General features: G+C 34.3%; 1 protein-coding gene across 2 annotated transcripts in view; it reads left to right on the top strand.

Annotated features, from left to right (window-relative positions):
- The window catches only part of Anapc10 (anaphase promoting complex subunit 10), a 57,066-nt gene extending 33,694 nt beyond the window's left edge, over positions 1 to 23,372 (top strand). For both annotated transcript variants that reach the window (XM_010610947.3, XM_010610946.3), the window contains exon 5: positions 22,831 to 23,372. In XM_010610947.3, the coding sequence (XP_010609249.1) occupies positions 22,831 to 23,061 (231 nt within the window). In that variant the 3' untranslated portion in view covers positions 23,062 to 23,372. The remainder of the gene's footprint in view (positions 1 to 22,830) is intronic.
- Positions 23,373 to 26,009: the final 2,637 nt, after the last annotated feature.

The following is a 26,009-nucleotide window of genomic DNA, read 5'->3' as shown; positions in this document are numbered from 1 at the left end:
AAAAAAAAAAAAAAATCTCATTTGTAGATTGGCAAGAGACCTAAATAGATATCCCCCCAAAACATACACATGTCCCATAATGAGAAAATCACAGTATGACAACATCATAAACCATTAGAGAATTGCTGATCAAAACCATAAAGAGAATCACTCTACTCTTACCAAAAAGACAAAAGATAACAGGTACTGGTGAGGACGTGGAGGAAAGAGGACTCATGAACTATTAGTTCATAATTAGACACATAATTTATATGCAAAATACAGTTTATATGGTGGTTCCTCAAGCAATTCAAAATAGAACTACCATATAATCTAGCCATCTTACTTCTTGGTATATATTTAGAGGATATGAAAACAGTATGTTGAAAAGATGCATGTACTCCCATTATTTATTATAGCACTATTCACAATACCCAAGAAATAGAAACCACCTAAGTGGCTATTAACTGATATTAACTGGATATACATGTTGAAATATTGTTTAGCCATAAACAAGAATGAAATGCTATCATTTTCCATAACGTGGCTGCAACTGGGGATCATTCTGCTAAGTGAAATAAGTCAGTTACAGAAATGTACCATATAATTTCACTAATATGTGGAATCTAAAAATGTTGATCTCATAGAAATGGTGAGAGGAATGGTGGTTAGTAGAGTCGTAGGGGAGTAAAAATGAAAAGAGGTGAATTAGGATTCACTAGAGGAATAGATTTAGTTAATATATATAGATATATAGATATATATAAAAATAATTATATATCTATATCTATATCTATATAAATAAATAATTATGTAAAGTATTTACTAGGTAGGGTTAACAATGGCCACCTGTGGAATCATGGGTAAAGAATGTAAACTGGCTGCCTGCGCACTCTAGGGCCAGAGGATCCAGTTGAAGGTTGAAGGTCTTGAGATGACTGCAGAATCCTGTGCAAGCCTGTGTTGAAACGTTGAAGAGTCTGCATTGGAGGCTTCAAGGAACTGGAAACAAATGTGCAAACGCAATGAAGAACAAAGCTCCTCCAAAGAAGAAAACGGGAAGACTTCTTTCCTTTTTATTCCACTCAGGCTACATGCCGGTTGGTTGGTGCCACCTACATTAAGGGTGGGTCTTCCCTGCTCAGCTTGGGGACTACTTGTCTGTCATTCAGAGATACAACCAGAGCTTCATGCTAGGCATTTCATCGGTCAGCTTGACTTGTCACCGTGATCACAGGAGGAATGTGGAAAGGTTGATCAGTGGGAACAAAGTTAAAGTTAGGAAGGAGTAAGAATTCTGGTGTGCTGTTGCACTGTAGCATACTATAGATGATAACTATAAAAAAGTTAGAAGATTTGGAATGTTTCATTATGAAGAAATATTAAGTGTCTGAGAAGACATGAGATGTATTTGAAATATTTGATGAATGTTTACATTTTTAAAATTTATTACAGTAAAAGACACATTGTCATTAATTCCTCTCACAGCACTCCCCTTTGCTTCAAGTACACTGACCTTGTTTTTGTCACTTTTCTTTGTCTGTCTCTGAGTCTGTTGTCTCTCTCTCTCTTTCTCTCTCTCTCTCTCTCTCTCTCTCCCCCACTCTCTCTCTTTCTCTCTCTCTCTGTTTCCGTCTCTCTCTCTTTCTCTTTCAGAACTGGGGATTGAACTCAGGGCCTTTGCACTGAGCTGCATCTCCAGCCCTGTGTTCATTGGTTTGATTTTGTTTTTGAGACGAGGTCTCACTGTTTTGCCTATATGACATGTCATATCAATCTAATGTTAGTAAACAAAAACATACCCAGAACATGAAAACATTGTATAGCTAGGCTTATCATCTTTTCTCACTATTTCATGTAATAAAAATACTTCAGCATGAAAAAACGTTTTTCTAAAAGAGATGGTTAAATGTAAAGATGATATATGTAAAGCCTATTGAACATGCATTACATAAAGGTATGGAAGCCTAACAGCATGTCATAGTGTCCGAACTGCAAGTGATTCAGTATGCCTGGAAGCTGGGTGGATGAGAGTGAGCGGCAAGAAAGATGAAACATAGTTTCTGTGTACAAATATAGTTTGTAATTATTTCATTGAAAATGTATAGGCAAAAATCAGATTGTATTTGCTTTTAGAGTTCCAGGGAGTATAGATTTTAAGTAAAGAAACGTTGGTAAAATCCGACTGTGGGAATGTTGTGGCTGGAGCAACATGAAGACATACTATATTGTATCTGTATAAAAATTATGATGATATAACTAAGGTTAGGTCAGTTCAGGTCAAGATGAAAAGATGTATTTGGATGGAGTAAAATCAAAAAGATTTGTGACTGAGTGCCACCTGGGTAGGTAGAAGATACATAGAACTCTTTCCAGGTTCTGGTAACTGGTTGGATATTGCCATCTACTAGAAATAGAATACAAATTTAAGGAACATTTCCTACAGAGTAGGGAGGGTGGAGAGAAAGGTGTTAAAATAATGGGATTAACTTTGGTTAGTGATTTCTGGTTATCTTTTCAAATGAAGGAATTTTTAGTGGATAGATAACCTGGATTGCACCAAGGAAAGAAACCTGGATTAGAGTTGTAATTGGAGAACCATCAATGTAAAAATTGAAATTTAGATGTAGGTATATATTCAGGGAGTGTAAATAGTGGGAAAGAAGAGTGTGAGGGCTGGAACCATCAAAATGCCAATACAGACTAAGCAGCTCTTCTTTAAAGTAGTTTGGAGAGCTAGGGATTTAGCTCAGTGGTTCCAGAGCCTGACTCACAAGCCCAAGGACCCAAGTTCGATCCCCAGGACCCCCCAAAGTAAATAAATAAAATATAAAGTAGTTTGGAATATTTGCCAAATATATAGTGAGATATCTTGGGGGTGTGATTCAGATCAAAACATGAAATCCACTTATATTTCATATATTCCTTACAGACATAATGTAAAGCTAATTTCATTCAACATTTTTATAAATTTGTGCATGAAACAAAGTTTCATGGTGTGTGGAATTTTTCACTTGTAATGCCATGTTGGTGCTCAAAAAAAGTTTCAGATTTTGGAGTATTTTGGATTACAGATTTTTGGATTAGGCATACTCAATGTCTGTTTGTACCAAATAAGATGATTCTGAGAGGGATTTTTGTTTTCATAATGCATTGGGTTGAAAGGTTTTCTACTGCTGGTGCATACAAATACTTAACACATACTTAGCGGTTGATGAGTTTACTAGAAGAGCATCATGCTGTAAAGTCAGTTTTGCAGTTAATCTTCTGCAGCAGTTATAGAACTACATTGTTTCTTTTATGGAGAGTGGCAAAAATAATAGTTAAAGGCAAAGAAAGCAAAATACAAATTTTTTAAAAACCTTATTTAACCATGTGACAATATATTTCAATAGAAATATGTATTTATGAAACTGAAAATGATTATCAACCCTTCTTGTCATGAAAGCACACTGGGCAGACCAAATGGCCACAGCGGGAGTGGGCACATGGCTGAGGACCTTGACTAATATGGAAGGTGATCAATAAAAACTATTAAATAGGGCTGGGGATTTAGCTCAGCGGTTTGGTGGCCTGCCTCGCAAGCGAAAGGACCTGAGTTCGATCCCCGGTACCAAAAACAAAACACCTATTAAATAAATCTATCAGTCAGTCCATGGGTTTGCCAGTTACCCATACATGTAGAGTTTGCTTCAAATAGATTATTTGGGCAAATCAGATTTCCTCCTAGATGTTAAGAAAAAAAATGTTTTAATTATAAAAAACACCATAAAATTTACTATCTTCACTACTTGCAACGATACTATTCAGTAGTAAGTATATTCACATGGTCCTAAAATACATCACAACTTTTTCAACTTGCAAAACAAACTCTCTACTCACTAGTGACACCTCCCTGCATTGCTTGGTGACAGATACTCTATTTTTTGTTTCTATGAACTTGGCTACTGTAGAATGCTCATAAGTTGTTTTTTGTGACTGGCTACTCTGTTTACCATAATGTCCTTAAGGTTCCATCCATGCAGTAGGCACATGACATGATTTCTTTCCTTTTTAAGGCCAAAATATTCCATTGTATGTTTATGTTATATTTTCTTTATCGATTTCTCTGTCAGTAGAAACTTGGATTGCTTCCACTTCTTGCTTATTTTGATAGTACTGCTATGAACATGGTATGCAAATATTTCAAGACCCTGCTCTCAACTCCTTTGAATATATACCCAGAAGTAGTATTGCTGGATCCTCTGGTAAATCTATTTTTAATTTTTTTTGCCTTTTTTTAGATTTGGAACAAAGTTATCTGGACCAGAGAATGAGAAGAGAGTGGGGGGGAGGAAAGGAGGAGGGAGGGAGAAGGGAGGGAGGAAGAGAGAGAGAAGAGGAGGGAAGGGACAGGGAGGGGAGAGGAGTAAGATGAGCTGTGTGAAAACGAAGTTTTAAAATCAGAAAAGCTAGATTGTAAGATAAAGGATGCCATAATATGTTGTAGAATGAAAACAGTAGCTAGATAACCAGGAGAGAGAACTAGAATTGAGTGACTAGTGCCCCCATGGTCTTTGTTTACTGACCTCTCATACCTGATCAGTGATGTTTTCCTTGGTTGCCATGGGTTAACTTTGAGCCACCTGTACTAGCTTCCTGTTTCTGTAACAGATTATCTGAAATGTTCAACTTATAAAGAGGAAAATTTTTTTTGACCCACAGTTTTGATGGATTGGCCTCTTGGCCCAGTTGCTTTTGGGCCTATGGCAAAGCAGCACATCATGGTGGGGAGCTGCTCACCTCGTGGCTGGGAAGCAAAAGACAGAAGAGCAAGGGTCCAGAGTCCCAGTACTGTATATTCTTCAAGGAGACATCATCAGTGACTAGAAAACTTCCTGTTAGACCCTACTTCTTAAAGGTTCCACTAGAGACATGCTGGGGAATGAACCCTTTAAGATGGGGGACTTTTGGGGACATTTATGATCCAGTTCACACTTGATCTTAGCCAAAAGGCCATGAAGCGGTATTTGTGATCCATCCAGAGCAGCCTCTTCATCCTCTTGTAACTTTTTAGTATTCTTTATTCCTGGCAACTAATGTGTTCCTGATTTGAACAATAGCATCTTCAGAAAGTACTGTTATGAATATTGCTGAAACCTATCTGTTGAAGCACTTTATCATTTAAAGTTGTATCTTAATTGAAGTGAGCTCACTTAGGAGCCTTAACTGTCTCAGCTTCCTGTTTTAGATATAGTATATAAAGAATCAGTGAATATTCAAGTTTCAGAATAAAAGAATTAGAATATTGTAGCAGAAGCTGGGAATGTAAGTTAATGGATACTTTACTGTAGTCATTTTCTCTTCATAAGGGAATTAAGAAAATCTGTTATACAAATGTTTGTAGAAATTTGAGGTTCTTTACCCTTGTGTTTGAAGTTATTGATGTAAAAACCAAATTGTAGCGAAGTTATTTTGCCACCGTTTTTAGAATAAATTGTTTACTTTGTAATTAGTTTAAGAATGATAATTAGCTAATTGAATGGTTCACAGCTAATCTTGATTTACGGTCCTTAATTTAGAATTCCAGAAACTGTAGTCAAAGGAGTCTCTCAATGAGTTTCCAATGAGAAAAAAAAGTTTCGATTCAGACTAAGTGGTACCATTGCTTTGAGGCAGCTGTAGGGAAATTACTCACATACCAAATTAGCTATCTAATTTATCGTTATGAAACCTAAACTTTTTAGATTTAATCTTGTTCTAAGTTAAGGTAGAATTTCTTAAGTAGCTATGTGAATTACCTTTACTCATTTTGATAATAAAGAATTTGAATTATTGCTCTAAGTCTTACATATTCCTTAGGTTCCTATTCTGTCTTGTTTCATTTTGTTTTTTTGAGACAGGGTCTCACTTTGTAGTTCAGGCTGGACTTGGACTCACTATACAGTCTAGGCTGGCCTCAAACTTGTGACCTTCTTGCTTCGGACCCCTGAGTTCTGGGATTACAGGTGTGTAACACGATCTCTGGCTCATTCTTTACTGCCAGATAAGCAAAACTACCACAGAGTGGAAGATCTTTCAGATTAAATATATATAATTTGGCTTCAACCTTATACCCCACTAGTCAGGTTAAGAAGTTTCCTTATGGTTTGCCGGGTACACTGACCTCAAATAAATTAACAGTTACAATACACTGGCAACTTCTATTTTCCTTCTTCTTTCTTGAGACTTTACATATGTTGCTTAGCAAATGAGACTTTATAATAAATGAATACCCTAGTCTTTTCCTGTATTAAAACATTCCCAAATTTTATTATATCAATCTAAAGTTGATCACAATAGAAATCTTTGGAAAATAACTAATAAAATACTGTTTTAGTATGCAGTCATTCCTCAGTATCCATGGTGTTTGGTTCCAGGACCAAGTAGTTAGCAGAATTTCAGATGCTTAAATCCATTATATAAAGTGTCATACTATATAACCCACACATTCCTTCCTATATACTATAGTTGTCCCTAGATTACATGTAATACTTAATGCAGTGCAAATACAATGTAAATAATTATTGTGCTGTATTAATTAGGGAATGATTACAAGAAAAAAGTATATGCATATTCATTTATAGACACAGATTTTTCTCCTGAACATTTCTGATGAATGGTTGATTGAATCAATGGCTGTAAAACCCATGGTTATGGGGGGCTGACTTTATAGTATTAGTGTATCTATTTTATCTGTATTTAGAAAAACAACAAAAAGTGAAAAGCATACCTTCCAACTCTGCAAACTATATTCTTTCTTAAATTTAAACTTTAGTTTTAAAGATTTACTAAAAATTGTATATGTGGACTACAAATGGATATTTTGATACACACACACGTACATTGTGGAACAACTGTATCAACCATAAGTAGCATATACATTACCTCTCATACTTATTTTTTTGTGGTGACAACACTTAAAATCTGTCTTAGAAATTTTCAAGTATACAATATATTGTTATTATCTTTAATCAATGGGCTGTAAAATAGAGCTCTTGAACTTACTCTTCTTTTTTGACTGAGTTTTTATGTCCTTTGACAGAAAATTATCTCCCCAGTCCTTCCACCCACTAACCTCAGGTAATCTCCATTCTGTTCTTTGTTTTTATGGATTGAAATTTTTTAAATTTCACTTTTAAGTGAGATCATATGATATTATTTTACTCTAATATTTTTTAAAATCCCCATTAAAATAATTATATATTCTTTAACTTACAGCTTTTCAATTTTGTATGAGTTAACCTACATATTCATACTGTATAAATGCCTCTGAAATTGAGGAAAAGTACTCTGATTATTTAGTAATAGTGTCTTTATATGAAATTGTTTCAGGGAGAGTAGAATGTTCTTCAAGATTTACTCCTGTCATTTGACTCAGTGAATCTAGCAAATCAGTATATATTGTTTACATAGAGTGTCTTGTAACAGTTGTCTCTTAACAATAACCATGTACTCTAATTTCAGCTTCATGAGAGATGAATAGCCCTTTAAAAATATTGCGTTCATTTTTATTGTCCACTGAATGTTGTACTTATCTTAGTTATAATTGCTAACCCTTGAAATTGAACCTCAAAACTTTATTTTCCTATGTGTTACAGATTACCATAGAGAGGTATCACATACAAAATTTGTCTGAGGAGTTACTCTGATAGTCTTAACAGCTTACTCTTAGATTTTCCCTGTGCTGAATTTCCTATCTAATTTTTTTTAAAATTAGGAACTGCTTAAAGAGCATACATGTTCTTTAGCATTTGTAAATATTATATTTTAGCTGCATTATTTTGCAAAATCACTTTTATAGAACTTCTCTTAGTGTTAATTCATAGGACCATAAGGGGTTAAAGCAGAGAAATGTCTGTCAGCCACCAGCAGATGATATTAGAGTCATTTCTGTAGTGAAAAATTTGCACATGTGATTAAAAAGACATAATAATGGCCCTTTGGAAATTTCTGTTTGGAAGTAGAAGAATCTGTACTGTCAGAACCAATAATGGTATCTGTTTTGTTTTAAATGCCAGAAACCTTGAAGCCAAATTTGTGGCTTTCCTAAGTGTGTGTGTGTGTGTGTGTGTGCGTGCGTGCGTGCGTGTGTGTGTCTAATCTTTGATAGTTTCTATTAGCACAAGGATACTTTCTGTTTTAATAATCCTCATGACTAAATACCTGGCACATAGGTGCTTAGTTACACACACACACGCACGCACGCACGCACACACACATATACATACACACACATATACACACACACATACACACACACATTTTTTTTTCCTGCAGTAGTCCTTGATGTTTATTTTAAAAATACTGCAGGGGCATCTATTTTAGCTTTACTGAAAAGGATCCAAGGCAGATTAGTTCTTAAAATCATGTAACCATAATACCTGGGATTTAGCTCTGTGGAACCATGTCTGCTTCACAAGTGCAAGGTCCTGAGTTTGAATCCCAGTGCCAGGGAAGGAGAAAGGGTAAAAAAAAATAATTCAACCCTATTGGTGGTCCTGCTTTCTGATAGAAGCATGTAATCTTAGAGAAGATAGTGATTAAGGGCATTGCACTGTACTTTTTAGGAAATGAGTAGAGTCATAATGTCTCTTTCATGGCCCTAAGGTGATAAAGTATGATAGGGAAGACATTTTTGAGGAATAAGAAGAAACTTTCCTGCCTTCATTCTTCAGTCTGTAAAATCTAGTTGGTAAATTCTATCATTTTATTGTTTCTCTGAGAAAAATCAGTGAAAGGCTTTGAGAGGTATTCTTGGCTTTAGAATACTTCTTTTTATGAAGACTTGTATTGAAAGGGAATTGCCTAAGACAAATATGGAATTCGAATTTTGAGTTTTCTTTTGACTAAAGTCAGGATTATCAGTAGCATGGAATTACCATGACTCATTGAACTCTATTTAACCTGAGGTTGTGGTCTTTTGAAACTTGCTGATATTTCCCCAGAGTCATGTTGTACTCACCATTGGACGCAAAGTTCTCTAACCCTGACTTACAGGGGAAAACCCAGTCTGTTTCATAATCTGCAATCTGGGTTTTAAATATTGTTTTCAGAGTAGGACAGAAAGATGAGACCTAAGCCAGAGAAAGGAACATGTTTCTAGATTGTATTGGCCACATGCTGCTTTAATTATGGGCTTTGGAATCTGTCAGATTTGAGTTGGGAGTCTTAATACTATCACTTACATGTTTTGTGATATAGGGCAATTTCTCTTTTTTCTTTTTCTTTTCTTTCTTTTTTTTTTTTTTTGGTACCAGGGATTGAACTTAGGGCAATTTCTCTGTGTTTCTGAACCTCTGTTTATTTAGTAACTTTAACTCTTAGTAGCTATCTTGTTTGGGTGGTTGTGAAGATTAAATGAGATACGCAGCATAAAAACATCTCCTTTATACATAATACACAGTAGGTTCTTAGATAATATAAATTTGTGTCCTTCTACACTTTTCTCTTTTAGCTTTGTATTGGCTGCTTGCTTTATCCTTACTTATATGTGACTGCACAAGGTTGGAAAGAGCTAATAAGTGTGTCCTGCATATAGTAAGTCATGCTAAAGTAAAAGAGACTAGGTGGGTTATTTTGGTGGTCAATTACTTTGGTGTTGCTATTGTTGATTTTTTTACAAATGTTGATATTTGGCATTTTAATATCAAGAGTTCACTGTTGGACAGGAAATGCTTCTCTTGCAGGTTAGTTAGATGTTTTTTTTAAAATAAAATTTCCATCAATGTAGGGTTAGATAATACAGATTTAATTCTTCAGAATGACAATATCAGTGGCATTATTAGTTTGTGACATGTAAATTATAGCTTAGCAATTTCAAGTCTTCTTATATTTTCTAGTTAAAAGTCTAAAATTGACCATTGTGTCAAGTATTAGCTCTTTCTTGACTAAGGTAATTGTTTACTAACTTGGACACTTTTTAAAAATGTTATACTCTGTTCTTGATTTCTTTCTTCTTTTCTTTGTTCCTGGGGATTGAATTCAGGACCTTCTGCTTTCGAGGCAGGCAGTGGCACCACTGAGCTAAATCCCTGGCCCTAAACTCTGTTGTTGAAATGTTATATGCTGTGACATTTAAGACTTAAACAAAGTTGACTTTATGATGTCGGTAACTGAATTGTACCTCTGAGCCCTTGTACTTTCTCTGAAGGATGTACTGTTTTAAAGTAATTCAATATTTGCAGTGACAACTTTATAGAACAAGAGGGCATAAGTGAGCATTTTTAAGGAAAAGTGGTTTGTACACATCGTTATTGCCATCACTTTTAGGTAAGCCCGTAGTTTTGAGAAAGCTGTATCATAATTATACAAATATTTTATCAGAGAATCACTGTAGCCAATTGGAAGGCAGAAATGTTGGAAGTAGTAATCGATTTTTGGATCATGCTTCTATAACAGGTATTTGTTTTTAGGTGACTTTGGTATAATAATTAAACAAATTGATTTTTTGAAAATTTATAAAACAAAAGCCAAAGGAACCCTGACATACCTTTTGCCAGAACATACGTTAAGTTGGCTCACTAAATCAGACAGTTACGATAAGCATGACATAAAAAGTCATTCTTTGCAAAAAAGATCAACACCTTGATCATGTCACTCTGAACCAACTTTTCCTTCATGGTCTGGCAAAATGGGGAATACCTTTGTTTTGGAAACTGGAAATATTGGCAAATAGCATTTTAGATACATTTGTGTGTATCTGAGCAGGTATGTATGGGATAAGTGTGTGTGCAGATCACACATATGTGTGAGAGTGCATTTGGGTTGGATGTGATTTGAAAAAATATATTGTTTTGCTGTTATACAACTTTAATGTGCAATTATATATAGGATTATTAGAACATTCTTTTTTGGAGGGTTGTTTGAGACAGGGTCTCACTATGTAGTTGAGACTGAACTGGAACTCACTATGTAGCCTAGGCTGGTCTCAAACTCAAAGTGATCCTCCTGCCTCAGCCTCCCAAGAGCTGGGATTACAGGCATACACCACCATGCCCAGCTACTAATTAGAACAATCTTACTTATTCATTAATCTCCTTCAAGTTGTTTCTGATCAATAATTGGATATCACTTTTTTGTAGAATGGCGTTGGAGCTTGGTATTGTTGTATGACCCCCTTACTGTAAGATGACACTGGGAGAAGACCAAGGGACTATCCATATTTTTTAGGCTGAATGACATTCAAAGACCACAGTTTGCTGAAGTAGGCAGATCTGGCCTCAAATCTTAGTTTTGCTATTTATTATCTGTGGAAACATTTGACTTCTCTGAAACCTCAAGTTTTTATCCATAGATCTCAATGGATTCCGGAGATGGTTGAAATAAAGGTTACAAAGTACTTACTGCCTGTCATATAGTTAACCCTAAGCTAATGCAAATTCTCTCCTTACATGCTTTAAAAAGTATTTGACAATTTAAAGATTGTTTGAATATTTGAAATAAAGTACAAATTTGTTTTCATATTAGTTTCGAGGAAAGTAGTAGTGCTTTCTGCATCTTGGGGAGAAATCATGACACAATATAATATGTGGTTCTCATGCTTGCTTGCTTGCTTTCTTTCTCTATTTTTTGGTACCAGGGATCAAACTCAGGCCCTTGCACTTGCAAGGCAGGCAGTGGAACCACTGAGCTAAATCCCCAGCCCCTCATGTTTTATTTAGTTGTATAAACATATAGGAAAATGTAGGCATAATATAGCTAGTTATTATTTCAAAATTTTTGTCCATTAAATAAAATTTACTCTGTAATTTATGTATCGCTTAAAATCAATTCAATATGGGGAAAATATAGTTTCTATCAAATAATATACCATCAATTTTGTGAAATTATATAACTATAGTATGTTATTAAGGTAAACTTAAAATCCCATTAGATAACCAGTCTTGTCATGTTTCTGAGGTTAATTGGCTACATTCAGTTATAGATTATGAACAGTCCCACTTGAATAATCTGCCAAGCTATTAGGCAGAAAGACTAATAGTTCACAGGGCTAATTGACCCTGTCAGTATAATAGAAGCGCTCACAAATAAAATTCTCCTGGCCAACAACATTGCAAATGAAAACCCCAGAAGAAGCTGCTATGTCCTGTAACCATTCTGGAATGCTATGATTCAGTTAGCAGACTGGGTGGAGGTGGGTTATGGTGGGCCGGAGGTGGGGAAGGCAATGTAAAGGGTAGGAGAGGGATTTTGGCGGGAAGTTACTCAAGCAAAGTTTTTCAGGGAAATGCATTTTTAAAAATGATTTAAACCATCTTGCATATCTAAAAGTAGTGTCTTTGAATCTCTGAAAAAGTACTGTCCACAATTTTTTAAGCCTTATTCTGTATCGCAGACCCCTTTGTGTTTGGCAGTTATTGCTACATTATTGCATTGAGCTGTTTTGAAAGGTGAGAAAGGAAAATAAATTTTATCTTTAAATTCATTTTAGATAGTAGGGATCCTCAAAATAATCTGAGATTTTTGTGCTGTAACAACAGCCTTCATTTGTAGTGCTACAGAAGGATGATAATGTTCTTGTTTCATTTTCTTTTTTAAAAAGATATCATTTACATCATCAGAAAATGATATTTTATAATGAGGCTTCAAAAGTAGTACTAAAAAGATTAATACAGAAAGAATTGATGGTATATTTCACCTAGAGTAAGAAAGACAATGTGTAATAAGGATTTTGTGGTTTTACAGCTCAGTGCATGTGTTTGAAAGCTGTTCTCTCAGCAACGTGGGTGGCAGGTTATGCTACCATATAATGTATTGTAGTTGGCTCTCCACACTTGTCAGGGTTAGTGTTCAACCATTCGGAAAATTTTCCCATTGTTCTATCATGTGAACCAAGACTAGTATTGAATTCCCAATAACTTACAAAAAAAGGTTTAATTAGAAACTTTGAAATTTGATTACTTCTTATTGTCTTAATACAGTACCATATATTTTAGTATTTTATCTATTATTATAATTTTTAGTCAAAAAGATATATCAAAATCAAAATCTTATTTTTTAATAGATTTTACAGAAATTTGTATACTGAATCCTGTCCTTTCTTTGTATTAGCACTCTATTTCCATCTTAAGCATTTTGCTTTAGATGGACATAGCTCTTGGCAGCTAGTGCATTTTCTACTAAGAGTTGCAGAGGGGGAAAAAAAAACTTTGTGTGAGGTCCTTGTAAACTGAACCTTTGGAACATTACTTTATTTCTTTTTTACCCCCCTTTTGTGCTTCTTCTCTATGTGTGTAATGGTTATAAATTACATCGTTTGAAAAGAAGAATTAAAAACATTTATTTTGTTATTTTTGTAATTTTTCGATACCTGTTATTTTAAAGATACATGAAGAAATAAGCAATTATGGTATTGAAATTCCATTGTGCCAGCACCTCCAGAGCATAATCCAAAAAAAACAGAAAACTGCCTGCTGGGTTGTCTGCAGTATGCTTGTGTGAACATCAGTGTCTGCTATTCACACATCATGTTTTTACTGAACGTTCCTTTAGGAATAAAGACTCTGTGTTTTCTGAGTGTAGTTAAACATTTGTTGGTCCTTATATTTTCAGTTTGTGAGCGTTTTGGTTTGTAGGATAAGTTGTATGTTATACATCATAGATGTATATTGTCATTGGCACATCAAAGTAGGAAAAAACTGTAATGAAAAGTTTGAAATGAAACTAGAAGTATTAAAGGCTAAATAATGAGCTTTTGTTAGAGATATGTGTGAAGGACTGACTGCAATATTAGTTTTTGACATATAAAATTTGTTTTATTTTTAAAATGAAGTACGTCTTGACTAGCTGCACATTAAAAATGTCATAAATTTCCTGTATCTCCCTGGAAATTCAGATTCTTAAATATGTTTATTTCTTCACATTATTGTTTTCAATTAGTCAGGTTTTTCACCTGACCCTTACATAGTCGCTTCCTAATCAAACACTACGTTAGGACGTATGTTTATAACCCTCAGAATAATTTCTCATTTTTAATCTCACTTCATTCATTTGTACTCCTTTTATGCTTCTAGGTATCGTATTAGACACAGGAACAGATTTACAAATTGTGCAATGTGTTGACAAACTCAGTGTTCAGATTTGAAAAACTTCCAAAGCAGAAATCAATAACCAGATTGATAATAGGAAATTTCAGGTTTAAATTTGGTAAAATCTAAGTTCTGGTGTATAGTCTCATTAAAGTTTATTGGATTTATTCAGCATTATTTTGTTAAAAATTTTCTATAAAGAAATTAATAAAAAAATATGCACAGCTTTGCTGAAACTTGTTTTTTGTCATTTTGACTGTTTTTCATAAAGAATTTTAGATTTATTTCCATTTTAATTTCTTCAATTAAAATGCACCTTTGCATTTTATAATAGTTGTATGAATCTTTTAATTGTTTCTTCTGATTATTAGAATGAGATTGCTGTATATTCAGGACCAATTACAAAATTTTAGTCAACAGGGCTGGTAGACCAGAGTGCTTGCTAATCTCATATTCTTCTGGATTTACTTATTAATTGTCTTTAATCTTTTTCTTCTTCTTTTTTTTTTTTTTTTTTGGTCAAGAGGATGGACCAGAAACAAAATGTATCTCAAATATGGCTCTGCAAAGGGAAATAAAAGCGCCAAGTCCTTAACATGTTAGTTTTCTAAGGGCCTAAGGGGTCTGAGTTTCCTGATTGCCATGAAGCCTAATTGCTCACAGGGCAACCTGGCACACTGCCATTCCCCCACTGGGCTGTTTGTTGGTGGTTGTGAATAGGACAAAAATGCCTTTGCTTTTTCTACTTCTTGTCACTGATTGCAGTTTTAGGAAACAAGTTAACATTTTTCTCAAAATGATGGTAATTCACATAAAGGTCAAACTTCATGATATCCAAGCTGCAAGTGGTAGACTTAGTTCAATGTTTTAAAAATTCAAATAAAATAAAACTTTTTACATTTGTACTCCAAAATACTTATTTTGTATAATGTCACTTCATTCATAGATATTCTAGATTTGGTTCAATACTTTTGACAATAAATTATGATGTCAGTTTTTGGACTTTATTTACTGTTTTAAATAGAATCTGTCATATATGAATTATAGGACCAATAGAAATCAAAGCTTATGTGCAAAATGTGTGTATGTCTGTGGGAGGGCTATTTTAGTTATTTTGAAAATTTGTTATTGAGAATAGAGACATTTTCATTTTGATTTGAAAACTGGAGATGTATGTTTGATTTTTACTTCTGCCTGGATCTGTAACAAGAACTTTATTTGTTATGATGATCATGCTTTATTTTTGTGCATAGTAACTAACATAAGACAATGAATATTATGAGAGTTTGACACAGTTGAGTTCGTTTCTTTTCTTCCCAATCGTCTTCAAATTGTCACCTCTATTTAAAGCTTACACAGAATATAGCTTTTGGGATTGTCAGTATTCACTTGTACTCCTCTCAAAAAATGTTACTGTATTATTCTTATTCCAGAAAAATATCCTTAGAACTACTCATTACTTTTGTGATGTTCAGGTGTTTCTCAGGGAAAGTACTTTGAAATACTGGCTTTTGTCCTTCACCAGCAAAGTGATCATCAAGCTAATTATACAACCTCTGAGAAGTTCAGAGTCTGTAGCTATAAATTAGAGATGTGATGTTAGGATGATTGAAACAAATGCTTATTAAGTGCCTGAGCTGGTACATAGTAGCATCTCAGTGAATTATACTTTAAAGGAGCCATTACCGAAACTAGTTATATTTTTATAGGCTTTAGAAATAAGTAGTATATTTTTCTATATAATCTCATAAAATTGTGCATTTTTGCTCCATGTATCTGTTGGATATACATGTATTTGTTTGAATCAATAAGGATCTGAGAGCTCAAGCTTTGGAGTCATCTCAATTCCTGCTATTCCACTTAACCCTGATATTGGGAAAGTAGCCTCTCTCTGCCTTGGATTTCTTGCATACAAAATAAAGATTAATATGGTGTGCCTTAGGGCTGTTGCAAGATAGAAGTAAACCAATGCATGTAAAATTCTTAAGACTACATCTGGCAAAATGTGAGTGTTCCAAAAATGTTAGTTATCGTGAACTACCATTATCTTATAATGAAAAAGAAAAAAATCATAAAGCAAGAAACTTTAATGGAGTTGACCTTAATTGATGGATGTCTCCATCACCCATTGCTAAATAATTCTCACTACCTTTCCTCCTAGTACCCTTCAGAGTTTCATATTCCCACAAAATGTATTTAAGATTATATTGTGGTTAGAATTGCCCTTATTCACTACCTCTAAAGAATTGTGATGACTTTGTAGTAACAGTCTCTCAGTTGTCTGGGTACAGAATTCTACTCCAGAAGTATTTTTCTTCAGCATTTCAGATTCATTTTGTATTGCCTCATAGTTATAACTGTGGATGTTGAAAAGTACAACACCACTTTTGATTTCTGATGCTTTGTATGTATGTGGCTCACCTTTCTTAAAAGAAGCATTCATTGCTTGATCAAAAGTATGTGTTGTGTTTCTTCCCTGCTTCTTATATATCTTGCCTTAGCTTTTTTGTTAAAAAGGTAAGGCAAGTTATCTGCTATAAGATAACATAAGAAAAACACTCAAAGTCATAGACATAAACATTTCCTGAATAGAACTTCAAAAGCACAGGAAATAATATCAAGAATAATATCCTTTTGAAGGCATCTTGATAGCCAAGTGACCTTTTAAAGGATTCATTGCTATTCAGAACATATTTTAAAAAGTTAATTAGGTCTTCGTGTATCTTTCTGCTTCAGTTGAATTTTTAAATAAGCAATTATTTGCTTAATGGTTAAATGATTTATATAAAAATTTTTCATAATAATTCTTTGTCATCTTAAATTCCTGGTTCTCTTATCCTCATCAGTGCTCATGGCTTAAAATCAAGCCATGGTAGGTTGCTATACAGCCTGTTTCCTTTGATACATTACTAATGGGTATATTTAAATGCTGGTTTTAACTTTCTTTTTTTGTTGTTATTTTTATTTCACACTATTTTATTCTATTCATGGCTGTTATAAAAATAAGACGTGGTCATTGATCATAGCAGAACTGCTCTGAGGAAAGTTCCGCCTCAAATGGAGAACCTTTTAAAGCTACAGTATTTAATAAATTACCCTGTCCCTTCTCCCAAGCAGCACATACACAGTGCTTTTTATCCATCCATTCATGGAGTCATCTCACATTTGCTGGGTATTCAGTGGCAGAGGGGCACAAGCACTGTAAATATTGCGGTAAATAAGATAACTCTCTCACCTCCAGAAAGATACAGCCTATGAGGGAGATGGACATACAGAGATAGGTGGTTACTAGGAAGAAGGGGGAACAGTATATTTGAAAAGAATCAAAGCATTGTTAGATGTGGGAGTTAACCTTTTGCCGGGGAAGCTTATCTTGGAGACATAGATGTGTTATATCATTCAAAAGCAAATGGGTCAGGATTAGACAGAGCTAATGATGGCGCCCGGTGAGTTTGCAATGTGTATACATCAGTGCAATTCGCCCTCTGTCCTCTGCTATGAGCCCCAACAACAGAAGCCCTAAAAGTAATTCTCTGTGGGTAGAGGAAGACGGACTGAGTCACCTGAAGGACAAAGAATTTTGTTTTCGGCTTTTCCAGCCTGTCACCTCTAACCCTTTTACTCTTTATGAGAGCTACGTTCCCTGAGACACCTCACGTACAGGCAGTACTGCCAACCCTTTCCTTTAGAGACACCCGAAAGGGTTCACATTGCAGTTTGTGGGCTCCACCTGTAGTGGGCAGTCTTAAATTTGGCTGACCAGCAACTGAAGACTTCCCTGTGTTGGAGAGCACCTAGCTCATTTTGTGAATCTGAGGAAGGAGAGAGGAAAGGGTGGAAGCTAGGTGCTCCTTCTCCCCACCCTCTAATGTCAAGTTGCTGACACGAGCCAGGGTCACTGAGGAGCAAGGATAGCTGCCTGGGCCACGAGAGTCCAGAGGAGCAGCAACAAGCATCTAGGGGCTGCGATGCCACAGTCATGCCTAGTGACATGGATGCTGTGTGACTTGTGCCACTGCAAAAGATGTTGAAATTCATCCAGTATCTGTGAGTGTGACGTTACTTGGAAATAATCTTTGCAGATTATCAAATGAAGATGAGGTCATTAGCATAGATCCTCATTGAGTGGCTACATTCCTAAATATAAAAGAAAAGCTAAATGTAGACTCAGGGCTGGATGCATGTACAAGAATAATACCATGTGAACAAGAAGGCAAAGATATAAGCAGTACTTCTGGAAACCAAGGAATGCCAAATATTGCCAGCCAAGCACCAGGCGTTAGGGCAGAGGCCTGGAAAGATGCTCTCACGTAGCCCTCAGAAAGAATCAATTCTGCTAACACCTTGATCTCACACTTCTAGTTTCCAAAATTGTGGGACAATAAGTGTTTGTTATATAAGCCACTGATTTGTGGTACTTTGTCATGGTAACCCTTACAAACAAATACATGCATTTTTACTCAAGCTGGATTGCCAGCCTTTCTGACATTTTGTGGAGCTACTCAATGTCCTTCTTATACATTCTTTTCCTTAACTGGATTAGTCCTTGTTTGCCCCCCTAGAATCCTAACCAACCCTTCCTTTGGAATCCATTTGTCCTATATCCGTCACAACAACTTTTATTTCCACTTTAAGATTCACATGGTTCTTGGAGAAACTAGTTTCTCTCAGGACGCAGGAGTGAGCTCAGGACTTCTGCTGAGCAAATCAACAAACACCATGATTCTTTCCCAAGGAACAAGTCCCTGAATATGACCCAATCACAGTCAAGTGCCAGTCTTTTAATAAAAATGCTAAGGCAAAGATAGTCTGTCTTTCTGGATATATATAAATAAAGATACCTGCAGCCTAGCAAGTCAGGCAAGCTTGCTTCCACAGAAAACAAGAAAGAAGAAAAGAAACCCAGTGCTTGCAATGTCTTTGAACCACTGGCTCAGGCCACACCTGAAATCAGCTTCTTTCTTCTCTAGACTTCTTATCACTTCAGCTACTGGTCCTTGATATCATTTAGGCCAATTAGAGATAGTTTTTCTGTTTTCTCTAGTGTGAAGCATCTAAACTGGGATGCCTCATTTATACTGTAAACATCATCCTCAGAAATTTCATAAGCCTTTAAATTATGTGCTGTTTGAGAAACCACCAACAGAGTGAAGAGATAACCTATAGTGTGGGAAAAAAATTTTGCTAGCTGTTCCTCATACAAAGAACTACTATCTAGAACATATAAAGAAATTGCACCCCACCCCCTGATTTAAAGGCCCAATCCAAAAATGGGCATCTGACATGAACAGACATTTATCAGATGAAGTAGAAACAGCAAGTTTTTTAATTACATTTTCAATTTCACTGATTGTAATTGGGGTGTTTAAAATGTTTTTACCTTCTTTGTTCAACTTTGGTAGTTCATAAGTATCTAGAAACCTGTCCATTTCTTCTGTGTTTTCCATTTTATTAGAGTACATGTTCTCAAAATAGGTATTAATGATCCTCTGGATTTCTGTTGGATCTGTTGAGAGTTTGCCTTTTTCATGCATGGATCTGAGGCTTTTCTTTTCTTTTTTTTGATCAGGTTTGCTAAGGGTTTATCAATTTTATTTATTCTTTCAAAAAACCAACTCTTCGATTCATTTATTTTTTTGTATCATTTTCTTAGTTTCCATTGCATTCTGGACAGCGCAATAGGCAAAGACTTTTTGTGACATAACCCCAAAAGCACATCCAACAAAAGTACATGTAGACAAATGGGATTGCATTAAACTAAAAAGCTTCTCCATAGCAAAGGAAACAGTTATCAGAGTGAAGAGAAAACCTACAGAATGGAAGAAAATATTTGTAAATTGTGTATAAGGGGTTAAAATCCAGACTGTAAAACAAAAGAGCAAGAAATCCCTAATAATCCTGTTAAAAATAGGAAATAAATGTATATAAACATTTCTTTTTTGTGTAATTTATTTTTTAAAGTTGTTGAATTTTTTTTATGTATCTACAGCAGAGTACAAATGAATGTTACAAAAATTAACCTTTCTCTGTTGACAGTTCACCATCCCTGCCAGTCCCTCATGAAATTTCATTTTTATATCTTAGTGATCACTATCTTCTAAGGTTGGCTTTCATTTTATGTGATTGTTTACAGTCCACTTTTAAATATTAGCCTCTTAAAGGTGAAAAGTCAGTCTTACTACTTTTTCCCCCTCCATTCCTCTCTATTTACAAAGACTTTGTTTCCATGTTTTCCCCTTCTCGTATTTTTTTCCCTTTCCTTTCCCCTACCCCTCCCACTTCCCCTACTCCTTTAGATATTTTCCTCCTATTTCACAATATCAATTACACACTTTGATCCTTATTTACACTGTTAGTTTTTCATACCAGAGAAACTATTTGGTATTTACATGTGTGTATCCTATTTATTTCACTTACAAGTATGGCCTCAATGTAACATTGCTAAAACTAAAGCATATAAATGAACAACATTCTTGCTTCTTTAAATACAGTGTTTCATTTGTTCTTTCTAGTATCCATATAAAGTGAGTGATAATCTCATTTTTGGAGTGTTATTAAAATGACTTATATAATCCAGGCTTACAATGATTAGGTAATATGCCCAAGCTCTAATAGTGCTTAAGGTGTAGAACTTCCAAAATGTTTAACATCAAAAATAATGAGAAAAATGCATATCAGAACTTCAGTAAGGTAATTATCTCATGGACAGAAGGCTACTTTCTATGGCAAAAGAAGGGGCTTTGGGATATATTTCAGTGATAGTGCATACTTAGTATATCAAGGCCTTACATCTGATCCATAGCAGTACCAAAAATAAAATAAAATAAAATAAAAGAGAGATACAAAAGATAACAAGTGTTGGTAAGGATGTAGAGAAAAGGCAACCCTCTTACGTTGTGGAAATATAAACTAGCCATTATGGAAAAGTATAAGGTTTCTCAAAAACTTCAAAATAGAACTAGTATATGACCCAGCAATCCTATTTGAGAATATGTCCAAAGAAAATAAAATCACTATTCATAATAGCCATGAAATGCACGTTACCAAAGAATGAAATCTTCATTTGCAACAATGTGGACGGAATTGGAGGTCACTAGGTAAGTGAAATAAGCCAAACAAAGAAATACAGGCACTGCATGATCTCACACATATATAAAATCTAAAGAAGTTAATCAGATGGAATTGAGCCTAGAATAGTGGTTACCTGAGGGTTGAGGGAGTGATGGGGAGAGGGAAATGGGGAGAGGCTGAGCAGTGGGTCCTAAGTGGCAGTTAGACAGGAGTAGAAATTCCAGTGTGCTATTGCACCAGTAGGGTGATTATCCATTGCAACCAAACAGTAGAGGAGAAAATTTTGCATGTTGCTGCCATATGAAGAGCTAAAGATTTGAAGAGAGAAATTTAATCTGATTACACATTGTATACAAATATCAAAACATCATGTGGTGCCCCATTAGTATGTACAATTTTTATGTTTTTATGTATCAGTTTAAAAATAAGTTTAATTTTAAAGAAAGAATTGTGTCCTGATTCATGTTTTCAAGAGCTGAGTCTGTAAAGGATCTATATGCACTGTTAAGCCTTTATAAAGCACTGTAGAAAAAAGTAACTGGAAAATTGCCCTTTTGGTAAAATGCTCACATCACTGGAAGAGCTAACTGCTAGTGTGAAAGGATTTTTTTTTTTTTTTTTTTTTTTTTTTCAGGGATCAAACTCAGACTTTTGCGCTTGTGAGGCAGGTGGCTGAACCATTGAGCCAAATCCCCAGCCCAGAAGGGCATCTTTTAAGAATCACATTCTGATTCATGTTTTCAAGATCTATGTATAGTACCTATAAAGGACCTATATGATGGGCTGGGGGTTTAGCTCAGTGGTGCCCACCACCTGCTTCAGAAGCGCAAGGTTCTGAGTTTGATTCCTGGTACAATAAAAAAGGACCTATATGCTCACTGTTAATAAACCTTTGTAAAGCACCTTGGAGAAAAAACTAGAGTGTTGCAGAACTAATAATAATAATAATGGTATTATTTTCTATTCAGGAAATGGTTAAAACTCTATAAAGTGCCTTCATATTTCAAGTGCTTTAATTACTTAATTTATATAACTCTTGATTTTAAGTTTACTGAATATTTACTATATGTCAGATATTATGCTTGCTTCTTTAAATAGTGTTTCATTTGTTCTTTCCAGTATCCATATAAAGTGAGTGATAATCTCATTTTTGGAATGTTATTAAAATGAGTTATATAATTCAGGCTTCCAATGATTAGATAATATACCCAAGCTCTAATAGTGGTTAAGGTACAGAACTTGCATTCAAGCTTCTTTAGTTGACATACCAGGCTAGTATTCTTCATTTAATAGCATTTTGTTTTTTTAACATAGAAAATCAGAAATATATGTTGTTTTTTTTATCAGTAATAGCAGCATTTCACTGTTATTTTCCACACTGGTTACCTGTTTTAAATATGTGATAAAATTATATTTTTAACCTATGCAAAAATGCTTTATATTTCTAAAGGCTGTGGAAACAAGTGCTTTTTTTCTATTGTTATCTAGTAGTTTTCTATAAGCGCTATGACTCATACATCTATTTTTATTTTGTCTAATGTGACTCATGTAAAGTGCTGAATAACTGTAAAAATAGACCAGGTAAAATTGCCCAATAACTGGTAATGGTTATGATCATAGTGTCATTCTCTCAATGTACAAATGTTAATTGTAATTTAATTTTAGAATACATTCTTTATTATACATTGTATTCATTGGGCAAAAGCATAATCTAACTTTCTTTTCTTGTCAGCAACTTGAATTGGTGGAACCAAGTGGCTGGATTCACGTTCCCTTAACTGATAATCACAAGAAGCCAACGCGCACATTCATGATACAGATTGCTGTTCTAGCCAATCACCAAAATGGAAGAGACACCCACATGAGACAGATTAAAATATACACACCTGTGGAAGAGAGCTCTATTGGTAAATTTCCTAGGTGTACCACTACTGATTTTATGATGTATCGTTCAATAAGGTGACTTTAAAATGGAGTAAAAGTGATTAAACATGTTTTATCGTCTCATTAGATATTGATATAATCTGATATAGATATCTTTATTGAAAAATACCAGTTATTTTGCAATTTTATATATGTTTAAAAGTATTTTACTTTGATAAATAAATCAATTTTTGGTCATATTGTCTGTTTTCGTTAACATATGATCATGCTCACATATTTTGTATTACTAAATTTGAAGCCAGTCATATTTTCTTGTGTTAAAACTAGTTGAACTGAAAATTTTAAGATGTACACAAAGAGGTTTTTTTTTTTCCAGCTTTTATTTTTTTATAGGTACACGTTCATAGTACATAATGATTACATTCCTCATGGGGCGTTAATTTATATACACAATACTTTTAAAATCTTTATCCTTCCCCTCATCTCCTCCCGCCCTTGTCCATCTCTTGGTCTCCTTTCCTTTTGCAAAGGATCTGTTTTCTTTTTTCTTATTACCTGTCTTTTATTTTGCTTTTTATTTATATGTTGTGTTTCCTATATAAGAGAAATGTTATTTTTAGTTTTGTGTGTCTAATTTATTTCACTTAATATTATTTAAATGTTGAATCTTTTTAAATATTGCAAATATTTAAAATTGAATATCTTGTCAAATTGAATTTAACATCATATGTCTGATAAGAACCCATCTGATTGTGGGGATATAATTAATTGTCTCATATTTACTTCCATGAAATACTTATAACCCAAGGGTTGTGTATATCCCAACAATATCGTGTTGAATATTGCTAGATCATCTGTGGTTTATCTCAATTCTAGTGATAGTGTTAGTTTTAAATTTGTTTCTGACATCTTAGCATTCCCTGGGTATAATATATCCTGTGAAAATTTATAAGTATATGAAATTAGTCTTTACAAAGATTTAAAATCAATAGGGCTAGGGATTTAGCTCAGTGGTACCACTGCCTGCCTTGAAAGTGTAAGGACCCAAGTTCAATCCCTGGTTCCAAAAAATAAATAAATAAATAAAAAGAATGGTTTAAAATCAATAGTTGATTCCATATGCTTTTTCCTCCCCATGTCTATTACCTTTGAGGAGATGGTTACTGAGCCATAGAACTTCCTCAGATTCACTGGAAAAGATTGCTTGGTTTTTCATGCATTGTGGGTATACATAGTCTAAAATAGAAAAGTTTAAAAAAACAATAGTGTGTTTGTTTTATTCTGCAGAGTACTATTTAGACACTGTTGAAAAAACTTTTACTCTTTCACTAATCAAACATTTTGCTCTTCTTCCTATGAGCTCCAGAAAGTTTTATTATTTTTGTTTTGTTCTCTTTGAAGTAAAAAGCATGGTAGTTGATTTATAGGGTCAGCAAAAGTTGGTAGTCAAAACATACTTGAAATCACCTAATTCTGTAGGATAGATGTGGGATATTGAGCTGCATGGAAGAAAGGATGGAAGGAAAACACGTGGGGAACTGAAGGAAATAGAGAAAAGTGAAGAAATGAGAATGGAAATACACATTGGGGATTGATGCTTAATAGTCCCATAAACAGCAACATCTTAGTTTAAAAGAAATAAATTTAGTTCTTACAAAGTATAAGAGGTTGTATTCATGATACAGTTCTGCTTATTTAAAGCTTGCTTAAAAGAAAAGGAGAGGATGGTTAACCTTTATCTACATGATTCTATCATTTATCTCCTCCTAGGAGTTTGCTAAGAGAATCCTAAAATCAGGAAGGATGAAGAAAATTGTTGTGAAAACGTTATGTTTTCTATTTTTATGCCATTTCCATATTTGTCATGTATCAGTTGACTATCTCACTAGGCATGGGAGAGTTTTGTGGCTGAGGATTATGGAGATAATGCTTCTTATTACAAGGATAATTTTAAATGTAGGTAGACTGTGTTATATTAACAAATCATAGTTATCTAAAGCAGTAGTATTTCACTTTTTGTGTTCATGATGCTGGAGATCAAACTTGGTCTCATGCATGCTGTGTGCACCCTACCAGTAGACAACGTGGCTAGCCCACATTTCATTTTTTAAAATGCAAGGGTGTAACTCAGTAGTAAATGCTCACTTAGCATGTGCAAGATCCTGGGTTTTGGCCTAAGCATTTTGGGGGGGAACCACATTGTATATTTGACAAAGATATATATCTAAATTCTTACAATTCAGCAGTAAAAAGAAAAAAATCCAATTAAAAAATGAACAAAAGATTTGAACAGATACTTTTCCAAGGAAGATATGTGACTCGACCATTATATTCCTTTGTATTTGCCGGAGTAAAAAGAGTGTTTCCATATAAAAATTTATACATAAATGCAGCTGCATTTGTAATACAGGTTACTATCTTTTGTCCATAATGCTTAGGCTCTGAAGTGTTTTGGGTTTTTGGATTTTGAAATATTTATGTATACATAATGAGATATTTTGGGAATAAAAATCAAGTTTTTAACATGAAAATCACTTATATTTTATATGCACCACAGGCCTTGGTAATTTTATACCATATTTTTAGTGTGCCTGCATTTCCACTGTAACCCGTTATGTGAGGTCAGGAGTAGAATTGTCTTTTTTTAGCAACATCAGTGCTGAAAAGATTTCAGATTTTGGAACACTTCAGATTTTCAATTTTCAAATTAGAGATGTTCAGTTATTACTTAAAACTTTCTAGAAGTAACTCAAATCTGGATTAATAGGAGAATGTATAAAGAAATTAAAGTATATCCATATAACGTAAACTATTCATATGTGCAAAAACATGAATGAATTTACAAAATAATTTTAAGAGAAAAAAGATGTATAAATAGAGTACATACATACGATTAATTTTAAAATAAAATTCTAGAAAATACAGACATTTAGGGCTGGGGATTAAGCTCAGTAGCACTGTGTCTGCTTTGCATGTGCAAGGTCCTGACTCTGATCCCTGGTAACAAAAAAAAAAAAAAAAAAAAAA

This window comes from Fukomys damarensis, unplaced genomic scaffold, assembly GCF_012274545.1.
Source record: "Fukomys damarensis isolate Sample0158 unplaced genomic scaffold, DMR_v1.0_HiC HiC_scaffold_38, whole genome shotgun sequence".
Lineage (NCBI taxonomy): Eukaryota > Metazoa > Chordata > Mammalia > Rodentia > Bathyergidae > Fukomys > Fukomys damarensis.
This window is presented reverse-complemented; position numbering and strand designations above follow the sequence as displayed.